This window comes from Wyeomyia smithii, chromosome 3 (assembly GCF_029784165.1).
Source record: "Wyeomyia smithii strain HCP4-BCI-WySm-NY-G18 chromosome 3, ASM2978416v1, whole genome shotgun sequence".
In the NCBI taxonomy this organism is placed as follows: Eukaryota; Metazoa; Arthropoda; class Insecta; order Diptera; family Culicidae; genus Wyeomyia; species Wyeomyia smithii.
Genome location: NC_073696.1, coordinates 214,937,344 through 214,950,008, shown reverse-complemented (window position 1 = coordinate 214,950,008; position 12,665 = coordinate 214,937,344). Strand labels below are relative to the sequence as shown.

Here is a 12,665-nt window from a genome sequence, read left to right as displayed (position 1 = left end):
AAAGCCGCGTGAAAAGGGACCTTAGTGTGTTGCATCAGCTTTAAAATAGTCACAGTACTCGAATTTGTGCGACACAATCAGTAAGCAAGAATTTTCTCAAGGGAACATTTATTTCTGCAAAAGAAATTCAGTACTGTAAGTTTATATTCCGTAGAAATACAGTGTTTGAACTTAGCAAACTCAGAGTGCACTACTTTCTGAAGGTTACCTGTTTTCATTTTCCATCTAGACTAGTTAGAATATTGACCATACAAAAACGTTTCCTATTTCCTTCCCATTCATGAGGCCGTGCACTTTTTTTGTGTGTCACATCCGAGACTCAAACCGCCGGCGTAGTCACCGAGAAACCACGTAACCTAATAGAAAGCAAAATATTTACCGCCCCATGTCCAACTTGGCCTTACATGTGTTTACAGAAGCATTTGTTTACTTGCTGACGTTGACTGGTTTGCGGGTGCTGCACTTCATTCCCGGTATAAACGGTAACTGACGGACGCTGACGTAATTTCTTTTATTACTCATCACCACGGCAGCGCGCAGTAGCCGGTTTTTATGTCTGGTTAAGTTTGCAGCACAGTAAGCACCGCAGCAACAAAGTGAGAATCGAATTTCGCTGGCTTCCTGCAACACATTCTCGAAGGGTTCTTACTGTAAGATTCTATTTTAGTGGAAACGGAATGACTGTGTGTAGCCCGTCATACTTAGAGCAACAGTAGTGTACCCGAACAGTAGAACGTGTCCAGGTATTTTTACTACCAACTAAATTAGGAAATTGGAAAATGTAAGATTTCCGAAACGTGCTGCCAACGTAATTGTTTGCCTGTTTGATTCTATCTGCTCGAACGGTTAACTTCGAACGTGACAAAATCACGAACATTGGCAAACTGTAAGTCACGAACGCAATGATCCTCGCAGCTCGTGACCACCGAATGATGTAACAGTTCATTCTTGTGTATTGTTTAAATTGTTGAAATGGATGCAAACTTTCCTGCATCTTGGTATTTTGAATAGCTTTGGTTGTACTTGAATTGAGGTGACAGTTTAAAACGCAATGATATTAAAATATAGCAAATACTCAACTCAACAGTTGTTTACTTATTATATCTCATATGGAGATATAAAATAATCGATTACTTTTATTCCCGATATACTATGGCCAAAAACTAGTGCCTCAACCCTACATAAATATTAAACCATCTCGTGCAGACTTGTTCCAACAGTAAACCTATTGTGATAGCAACATTAGCCATCTGTATGATGTTACAGCATAACATGCAATCGCTGCATTGCAGATCTCTGTAATTAGGAATTTAGGTTTGCCGCTGACAGACTGGCATACCAAGAAAACAAATAATACGGAGCGTGGTTAATAATCACCTCCAATTAACTTTTGTATATTACTTGCTTGTCGCTGGTTTTGCTCTACATAATTTTTTATTTTTCCCTAATTTGCTAGTTGAAATTTTCATCATTTAAAACAATACTGCCAAATTGGTCGCAAAAGAAGCTAGTAACAATAGTTTTATAACTTACATTTATAACGTTGCACAACAGGGGCGTTCACGTAAATCCCCATATTTTGATGTTTTTGGTCTGGAATAGAATAGAACAATGGGAAGAATTGATCAGAATCAAGATCGGACATGATTATACTTAGAACATTATAATAAAGAAAGTCATGAATGCATCGAATCAAATACACACTTATTGCGTTTATTTTTCGCGAAATCCACTCAACCAGCCTGCGAAAATCTGGTAATCAAGCGGACAGTACAGTACTTAGCAAAAAAGAAATCATCATATCATTTATCGTAAAACTTTTCCATCAGAAAAAATTGCTTTGATAAAGGTTGATCAAAGCGACAGCTCCAGCCTTCAGAAGGCAATGCAAAAGTTATACACATCTAATTCATAGAAAAAATGTATCTGTCCGATCTTGATCTCCCTTTGTTATGACATTCATTCCAATTTCTTAAAACTGTTCGAGCGCAAACTGGCTGGAAGGCAGTTGGCTTATTCAATATTAATTAATAATCCAATTCAAAGTTTACACAAAGAGAATCTGAACAAAAAATGATAACGATATAGTTTATAAAACTTTTCACCAGATCAGAAATGCAAAGCTTCACGGTTTTTGTTGTTTTTTTTTCTCAAATTTCGGGTGTGAAGCTGTAAATATTTATCGCCAGCATCAAAACGATTCAACGAAATCCCATCAACACCTCTAGCCATAACCAACCAAGCAGCTCTATTTCGTCGTCGGCTGCCGACGGCGGTTCGAGAAAAAAGGCTGCCGTCGGTTTAGCAACAGTCTACCTCTTCTACGCGGAGAATCGGCTTCTGACGTCGTCGAACTTGCATTTGTTGCCCCGCCTCTTTCCGCTTCTTTTTATAAATCCGTTGGTTTTTTTTTTCGATGCCGACGACGGACAACATTGCCGCATGCGAATTATTTCGCTTTATTTCGGTGCTCTATTTCCTTCTGGCAACCGAAGCCAGCGGAACCAGTCAGTCATGCAACCCCCAAATTTTCCACCCAGCGCACGGCCACCAACCCTCACCAGCCTGAAGAAAACGGTGAAGATTGTCGTCCTTGGTGTGGATTTTTTTATTCGCTAACTCTCACTACTAGCCTGCTTCGTTTGTAATTTCTTCTTTGCTCGTGTGTAAATTGCTACCGAAGGAGTCGTCATGTTCTTGTCGTAGTGTTGGTACCCCTGTATTAAAACCATCAATGTTGGTAGATGTATGCCGTTTTTCAATGCTACTCCACATACGATTTTTTTTTTCTTTTTATAGTCTTCTCTCCGTCTGTTCACATTGTACATAACAGTATATATTCTCCGCCAAACACCAACCGGGCAACCAAACCAGTCAGCAACCGAGTCAGTCAGCCGAAACCGGTCGGTCAGGTTTTGCTGGTGACGTGCAAGTCATCTACATAGCTAGTCACGATCACGACTCGCGGTTGGTTGCATTGCGCAGAACACTCCGACACGTAATACACATCTACACACTCGCCGCGAACCCAGACGTCGATACCTACTGTTCGACTGCATGGGAAGCTAGGTACGGTGGTGTAGAATGCGGCGGGTGGATGACCAAACGGTACGTTAAAGTACAGGCGGGTAGAGTAAACAAGTCGCGACCGTCGACGAGAGCGACGAGATTTTTGCATAAGCAAACGCCAATCGACCGTCGTTTGTTCGTACATTGAGCCATAAATAGCTGCCGCTGTGTGAGTTCTCAGAAGAGTGAATGGAAAAAGTAGAAAACCATGCCAAATACAGGTTAAATGGCGATACCCACTCATATTCTCTCAGCGGCAAGCGAAGGGCAGCAAAATCGATTGGAACGCGGCTTGAATGCTAGAATGACGTAAGCGACACCGGCTGTTTGAGGTTGGTCCAGATGATTTTTTTACATATGGATGCCGATCGCAATCGATCTGAATCTGTTTATTTTATGATCTGAATCCAAAATTGAATAAACATTTTTGCAAGCTTCTACCCAACCATTTGGAGCACAAATAATGGAGATTGTATCCAAATTTGTTTTTTGAATTAGTTTATTTTACAGTAAAAAATGTGGAATGTTTGGATTTTGAAATGATTATTTCAGTTACAGCCCTCATAAAACTACTAACGAATTTTCGTCCAAGCTCCTTTTTTAATATTTTCCACTGCAATGTTTAGAAATTGTTTCATAATTCGGTTAATAACTACGACAAAATATACACTATTTGTATGTATCTTGTGTATTCGGATTATATGTTTTCTGCTAATAATCAATTAATCATGGTCATGGAGAAAACGCAATATTTGGAAAAAATGACTTCTCACTATGTCACAATAATCAAAACCCTTAACACAGGTTAATAGCTGAATAGCGGATAATAGCTGATAATCATACATGTGAATTTCTGATGCCCCTGGCACAGATAGAAGTGCACCAAAAGACCACAGAGTAATTGCTCGCTGGGTTCGTCGCTTCTACGTTTGCTTACAGGAAAAGTCTTTGAAGACATTACGCGCCTCCGTTCTAGCTAGGGACACCAAAATTTACAGGAACGCGCTTAGTAAGCTATAATCTTTCAATTTGTTTTAGCTATTCGGCAAACCCTTTTTTTTGGAAATGGCTTTACATGCTTTTAGTGACATTGGAAAGTTCTTGATGAATGTTAAACTTTTTCAACTGAAAAAAGAAAAGTTGCGATATTTAACAGTTACAGAAAATACAGTAACAGAAATTAATGGAGTTTTTACACGATGATGATTTAGTCGATTTTGCTGAATCAGGTTCAAGAGTCTCAGGTTTTGAGTACTATTTCTCGCCCAAAATTCTTATAACCATCATATAGATTTTTGCAGTTTTAAAAACTTCTATTACAGAAATGAATATCCATTGATGTTATTTTTGTCATGAGGGGATACATTAAAGTCGCTTCTTACGCGGGGGATATGTGCCGCGTAAAAAAAACCGCGTAAATTCCGGAATCCGCGTAAAAAAACCGCGTGAATTCCGGAATCCGCGTAAATTCAGCGTTTATTCTGCATTCCGAGTGAAGGAAAACCGAAATCCGCGCAGAAAAAAAATACCGCGTAAATTCCGGAATCCGCGTTAAAAAAACCGCGTAAATTCCGGAATCCGCGTAAAAAAAACCGCGTAAATTCCGGAATCCACGCAAAAAAACGCGTAAATTCCGGAATCCGCGTAAAACAAAACCCGCGTAAAAAAACCGGGTAAAAAGCGACCTTAGTGTATGTACATTTTTGGTCGGAAAAAATGAGTAAAATTTCGATTTTCTAAGGTGAGTTGCAATTTTTTCATTTCATTAAAGTTATAATATTTTAATAGTACAGTTTTTCAACAACAAAAAAAGGATTTGTTTACCAACAATATCAATTATGGCGTAATGGCCGTTTTATCGAAACGCTTTTGCGATAGAGATTCAGAGATGGCAAAACTATTTCGAAAATAATCCGCAGATTTTACGGATATTTACCCATATACTGTACATCTGTGGAAGTGAAACAAATCCGTAGATCTACGGAGAAATCCATAGTATCCGTTCTTCTGTATGACTTTCTATGAATATTTTAGATTTATTGACGTCTTTCAGAAAAATCATAAAAAATCATTAGTTAACACAGATGTAAAGCTCAAACTAGAAAAAATGAAAGAAAATAGGTTTTTAGACATTCCTGTAAATTTTGGTGACCCAGCCGCTAACATTTTTTCAGAGACTTAAATGAGTTTTCTCGTAAACATAACGTTAAAGTGACGAGCCCGGCGAACAATTACTATGCGAACTCTCACGTAAGTAGTCGCACTTTGGTGATAGCTAGGGGCATCAAAATTCACCTGAATGGTTAAAAAGCTAAAATCTTTCTAGGACAGCTATTTCAAGCTTTAGGGCAACACTCTTTTTCGCTTTTATCGACCGGTGTTATTCTCGCAAAATTAAAAGTTTTTAAAGAAACGTTCAAGGAAAGTTTGCAAATGATAAGCAATACTTTTTGACGCGAAAATAGAAGGCAAAGGCCAGATCAGTGTTGAAGTTTTCAATTTAGAGTTAGGTTTCTTTTGAGAAAGTGTTTTTTTTTTCATAGCTCAAATGAATTCGCTTTTTTATGTACAGCTTGATTTATTATGATCACAGCAATAGCATTTCGCAGTAAGAAAAGTTTCCGTCAAATTATGTTGACAATCGAATCATGCATTTGAAGCATATGAGTACCGAATCAATAGTGGAAAGTAATAAAACACAAAGATCTTTTTTATGCCTTTTTACGCAGATCTCGAAATTTACACGTTTTTTACACGAATTTTGGAACTAACGCGGTTTTTTTATACGGATTTGAGAATTTTTGCTGTTTTTTTACGCGGATTTCACAAAACAGTTGTTTTTTCCGCGATATGTTTTTATTGGTTTTTAATTATCAAATCGTTTATTTAGAGTGTTAGATGAGTTTACTTGATTTAGTTACTGAATATTCACTAATTAAGCCTAACCTTTTTTAGTTTTTCTTGATTTTATGCTCAATTCGTATGCGAAAATAACACTGTTATCGATCCTTTTTCCAAAGAATATAGCCGAAATAATTGAAAACGTTCAGCAAATGGTCAGAATTTACGCGGTTATTTATCATATTTTTCTACGCGCTACGTATCCTTCGCTTATAAAGATTTTAGTGTAGGTAGTGCAAAAAATTCCCAATCTTTTTAAAATATTCTTCGAGTTTTCAAAATTTTCTAAATGAAATTAACTTCCCTGATAATTCCAGGTTTTTAGCGTTTTCCAGGAAGGTTTCCAGGACATAGCTCAAAAAAATCTTATATTTTTTTTAAATTAGTGAAGCCTGCACTAAGTTTTCCATTATTACTTTTCAGCATTATTATTTAGCTATGTATGTATTGTAATGAGGTCATAAACTTGTGGATAGAAGAAATATTTATTATCAGGTGGTATTCGAATGTTAGAAATTGAACTTAAGTAATGAATTAATCAACATCAAGCAGCCTTTCAACTGTTTTTGAAATGTAAAAATTTTTGATACTCTGACACCCTAAAGTGAACTCTTAAAATCGATGATAGGAATAATCGAAAATAGACTGGTTCGAAAGTAGATAGAACAGTCCATCCAGTTTAAATTAGTAACAGATTCATAAATATAAAAAATGCGTCAGTTTGGACAAAATAGCTCTAGTGCTATTTTTTTGTATGTAAGTAAAAAATTAAATTTTTCAGGGTTGTTGAAAATATGCAGATAAAAACTTTACCCTGCATGGATATCGTGCTCGGAACCATAGAAAATAACAACTTCTTCAAAATTCTATTTCTCAGGTTTGTACACATGACATTTACACTACTTTTAGCCATTACATAAACGTGCACTCAAGCAAGTTACCACCAGTGGCGTGTGCGTCATTTATACCTTCGCGCGTCAGCGCAACTGAGCGAATGTTTCGACGCAATTTGACTTCGTCGTCACGATCCACGATGACAGCAGCGTGTTGAGAGGCAGATAGAGAACGGATGAAGTGACTGGTTGTTGGAGGACAAGTTGGGGGGGGGGGTTACTCTGCTAACCTACACACGAATCATGCGCGGTAACCTCTGCGTGTCGAGCCGATGTATGTCGCATCGATCTCGCCGGAGATTTTCCCCCTGTTCCTCCTGCTCTCTACCTTTCCAGCCGCAGACGCGTGTTCATCGTAGCGACACGAGCGGGGGTCATTGCCACCCCAGGCCCCATTCCATTATCGTATGGAATCTTTGGTGTTGTACACTGCTGTGCACTAGGATTTGTTCCGTATTTAGTCTGTGTACTTGGGTATGTGTGCAAGCGAAAGGAACGGAGTGGAGAATGTTAGGGAGTTAAGAACGCATTCACAGCCGATCCGGACCAGCAGAACTGCCCCGGCAACATTGGATCGATACTGCTGCGTTTCGCAGAAGTGGGCCCGAAAGTATGTACCACGCAGATTGAGCATCATATTGCAGTCTTATCTAGGTACTACCGCTTTGGTTTATGCAGTTATCGATTGCTGGATGTTGGGTTATGTAAGCGGGCGTCCCCGTCCTGTTCACTTTGCAAGTGAACCTCAATTGGATAGGCTATTGGGGAGTTTCATTCATAACAGTTTCGATAATTTCTGAATATTTCATGATGGATTCAGAGAATATTTTCATGATAAAGATAACATTTTTAAGTAGAATTACACAGGTACTCATAATGCTAAATTAAATGATAAAAACTAGCTAACAGATTGCAGCGGTCATTTGCGCGAGAGCATGTTGTTACCTATAATAGGATAGTTGGAAGTTTGGTTTCGCAATGCGAAAAGTGATAGCTACCGAATGTATGTCGGAATGTGCTTTTATCGCACTGGAACATGTCATCTGGAGGCCTGAAAGCACGCACACCGCCGGAGACTGCCGTGCCGCAATCCTCGTCATGTCGAGAAAAAAAAATGAGCAGGAGAAGCAGGGTAGTTATTTACATCAAAATCACGACCAGCGGCCTGATGATGTGTCGCGGAAAGCAGAAATCGTGACTGGAAGTGGATTGCGGAAGTGGAGTGCACTCGGGTCGATAAAATACAACGCAATACGACGACGACGACGACGAGGATGTTGTAGCTGTCGTCGTATTCGTCGTAGCCGGGAAAAAGGTGCTCGACGGACGCCACAAGAGGACGACACCGTCGGATCCGCATCAGCCGACGTATAGACAGAGCTACAAACAATACATAATATACAGTTAGTCGAAATGTAGGTTATTGAGCGAGGAACATGAGAAGCCCCTACACATAACATAACATAACGCGCGCACGTACAAATGTGAAGTGGCCCTCGACAGAACGCGCGCGTGTTCTTTCCCTGGATTCTCCACATCTCGCGTGAGCTGTATTGATCGCGCTTTAGTCACGGTGACGGAGCTTGGCCCCGGTTTGGAGCAAAACACCGTCGGCATGTTTCTCCGGGTCCGGGGCAACGAGCTGCGCTGCCCATCCATCCATCCATCCTCCGGTCAGCAGTCACTTTCAATGTTTATTAAACCGGATTTCGTATATTAAACAGCAGTTCTTTCAACTCAGATCAGGTTTTTCATTCTCTAGAAGTTGTGCTTCGAACATATAGTCAGAGCGGTACAAAGATATCGGCCTAACTGGCAGTAACTGGTCTTTGACTACTTGAAATTGAACTGAAATTCGACTTTTTTTGTTTATATGATTCAAGATCAACAAAATAAAAAATATTTTGTATTTTACAATATCTAGGTATCCATTTTTTTTTGTAAATCAATATTGGGTATCCCCCTTTAGTTCATTAGTTTCCATTCCATTTGAGGGATTCATTCCAATTCAGGACAGCCATTTAATAGGCAACACCTCTCCAGATTTGAGTGTAACTTTGTGATCTTGGTGACATTAGTATTTAAACAACTCGAACTCTCAGGAAAAACCTCTGGATATTTTTTTGAAAAAGGTTTTCAACTTTTTCAATATTTTTTCATTGTCAAACTACAAAATGTAGAAAGTTTTGCTTGGAGAATAATATGGACCTCTTTCGAAGTTAGTTCATATAATGCAAAATCCCATATTCTTTGGACTTGTTCTAATTTTTATAAATAAAAATAAACAATTTGAACTCTCAAATAATTCAATTTAGTCAGCTTTAAAGGCGTTATGGCGTATAATAAGCATGGAATGAGCACTATTTTTATTTTTTACCTGTGTGGACTTATCACTGCGACCAGAGACATTTGATCTAGTTTGATATTACCCAGGTGTTCTCTGCATCCCGCCATTTATATTATTGGCAGTATTGAAGTAAGCGATACGCTTATCGTTTATAGCCGTGCTTGTGTGTACCCTTCCGTTTCAAGCTTCTGCTCTACTATACCGAGCTTTTTTTTCATCCTACCAATATCATCTAATCATAACTCCCTGAAGAGAACTATCATACATTAATTAGACTAAATTTTCATGCTATTTGCTATTTGTTCTGCTGACTTTGTACTTCCAGCTTTAGGGACATTTTTTGACCTTCGAATTTGGTTAGAGGTAAGGCCTAACAGTTTCATCTTCTCGAAAACAAAGTCTTCGTGTAAAATTTCGGCCTCAAAGCGATCAAAGTGCAACATTTTATTTGATACCAAACGTTGACCTATGGTGTGATTTAAAAAAAAGTTAGTTTAAACTCGACTTTCTAAGCCCAAGATAATTTTCAAGCAGAGAGTCGCTTAGTCCCAAGTCTCAGATATTTTTTTTAAATATTTTTTGGAGATAACACCAGACCTCGACGCTTAACGCATTTCTAGGATATTTGGCATAATGAAAATTTTTGATTTCTATAATTCCATGAACTATGCTAGCTTTTTTTGCAATTTTTTCATGAGAACTTTTTTCGAGAAACGTAACTTTTGAGCGAGCGAAATTTAAAAAAAAAAAACAATTCTTATAGGTAACCTAATGCTCGCATTCGTAAAGGCTAAAATATCTACATCCTTTTCAATAATTATTCTTGACTATACAAAAAATTCTCCCCGCGAGAAAATACTCAGTGTTATTTAAATCAAAAAATCTCGATTAATTTTTTGCTGATTCCCATATTTCCAACTTCTAGAAGATAGAACAAGCTATTTTATTTTCTTCAAAATTCAGCCGAAATGCTCAAACATTGGACAGCGAACAGGCCCGAATAGAAGTTGATTATTAATTGAAAAGAAAACCAAAGGAGCAGAGAAACACCTCTAAAACTACACAGCTATAAATTTGATCTCAAGTAATTGTCTAATAATTTGAAAAAGCAGCTATTAACTAGAAGAAAAGCCAATAAATGCCAATAAATATTCGTAAATGTAGTTTGAAACATTTGTGAACACTTTGAGAGGCTTTAGTGATTAAAAAAGGGCATTCCGAATTCACATCAAAATGGATCTGAAGCCAATAAAAACCAACAATGGTGAAAATGTTTGAAATGCTTTCATCGGATAGAAACCCGATCAAACGATTATAAAAAATAGGTAACACAAATATATCTGAACTTGATAGAAATAACAAATCCTGTAATATTCTTGACATGCCAGAATGATAAAAAGTACAGAATTATATCAAATTCTGTTATCATACACTTGAATGTTCAAAAGTGTGTTATTTTAAAGCATATTTATAACAAAATTCGTTATTTAATTAACAAAAGCTAGCTAATTCTGATCTTTTTCTGCCAAAAACGTTACAAAACTTGCCATAGGAATATTGATATTTTAACTATTAAAGAGACCAAGTTTAGAACACAAGTTGATACAAAAAGTTCGTAACAAAATATCGAAATTTGTTATAATCTTGATATTTTTGACTGATCGGGAAGGATCGAAATAAACTATGATCAGAATTTAGCCAGAAACAAAATTAAAATCCCCTCTGAAAAATTGTATAGAGCCGTTAAGGTACCCCAAATTTACTAGAAATTTCAATGCATTTCATTGTTATTTTTGCAAGTTTTTCCTCGAAGGCAATGTTGAGTCCCAATAATCTCCACAGCGTATTAAATATTTCTTTTTAACAAAAACCCAAGACGTGAAGTAAGTTTCGAAGTTTGGACAATTGCATAAGTCATATTTCACAAGGACTGATTTTTGATGATTTTAGACCACCTTCCCTCACAGTGGATAATCATTCATATATAATGATTTATCGAAACTATCTGCGCATGGAAGCATTCGATTGAGATCCCATTATATCTAAAAGTTTCCGAACCTTTTCAGAGGAACATATTCAAAAAAAATTCTATGCATGGATAATAATATTTTAATTTTTTTTAAATCAAGAAAAGCAGTTTTTTTTACTAGAGAATTTAATGAGCATTAAATTATTTTGACCGTTTTAGAACTTTTTGTTGGCTTAAAATACTATTTTCGAATATTGTTCTGCTACTCAGTTTCTTCAAGCTAGCAATTAGGACGTTATGGCATTTAATGAGCATCGAAAGAGCACTACTGACTCCCTACTCCCAGCTTTGGGGACATATTGTTAATCGATTTTCCAATAATGTTCATTGTAGAAAACATTTCTCGGGATCTCGAGTTTCAAATAAGATATTCCCGGGAAGGACGCTGTATTTAAAATATGATTTGAGTGGTAACTTCACATCAAAAGGTCCGCAATGGGTAACTTTCTTTGCGAGATATTAAAAATAAAGTTTGAAAAAGTTGATTTTTTTTTATAAATATGCGCTTTCTGTGTAACTTGCACAATTCACTCTTTAACAGCTAAAATATCGGATGAACAATTCAGATGGAGCTCAACTACTCCCTGTGTTTTCAAATTTCAATTTTCCTTCGTGTTCTTTTCCGGTTGAATCTTCTTTCTTCTTTCTGTCAGGAAATATTCATGAATTTGATTTTGGAGAACGAAACTAGGATATGTTTTTGTTGTTATTTAACTATCATTAATACGCAACAAAAAGAAATTTTTGTGCCCTGTTACTATCTTTGGAATTAAGTTTCCATCACATGTTTCTTTTTATGTTTTTTTTTTTCATAATCATTTCTTTCTTCAGCTTGTTAGATTCATGCAGCTCTCAAGGAGTTTTGGTGGTACCTACTCCATAATCAAAAGCAAGACCTGTTGTCCTTGCCGTTTGTTTAACTATTCCACTCATTACCACACAAGGTTTTTTTGTGCGATGTGGTGAAGAATAATTCAACTTCTAAATTGCATATAAATTTCTACTCATACAGGCGTTTTTTTAAGACAAATTGATGACTTTCTTTAAAAATTTGATTTGAGACTTGAAATTTATCGTAGATTCTATAGTTTTTGCGCTATTTCAAAAGAGGCCAAAACATCTTTGGATCATTTTTTGAGATTTCTTTTTTTTTAAACTCTCAATGCCACCAAACTAACCAACTGGTCAGGTAGCATCAATACTCTCAATAATGAGATAAGTTAGTAGAATACCTAGCACTGAGACACACTTCTAACCCATCTGAAACACTCCAAATTCAGCTTGCACCCGGATTATATGCCTGCAAGTTCAGTGAATCACGTTCACCGTCATACCGTGTGTAAAATGCCATAGAAATGAACGTTCAAGAATGCATTGCTAACGTCTTTTATTCACGCCATCAACAAGCAACTACCAAACAAACACA

General features: G+C 37.1%; 1 protein-coding gene across 6 annotated transcripts in view; it reads right to left on the bottom strand.

Moving 5' to 3' along the window:
- The window catches only part of LOC129726654 (interferon regulatory factor 2-binding protein-like A), a 48,063-nt gene that overhangs the window by 16,849 nt on the left and 18,549 nt on the right, over nt 1-12,665 (bottom strand). For 4 of the 6 annotated variants that reach the window (XM_055683606.1, XM_055683602.1, XM_055683603.1 and 1 more), the window contains one exon: nt 1,534-1,593. The exons of the other annotated variants lie outside the window; for them this stretch is intronic. In XM_055683606.1, the coding sequence (XP_055539581.1) occupies nt 1,534-1,593 (60 nt within the window). The remainder of the gene's footprint in view (nt 1-1,533; nt 1,594-12,665) is intronic. 6 annotated transcript variants of the gene reach the window in all.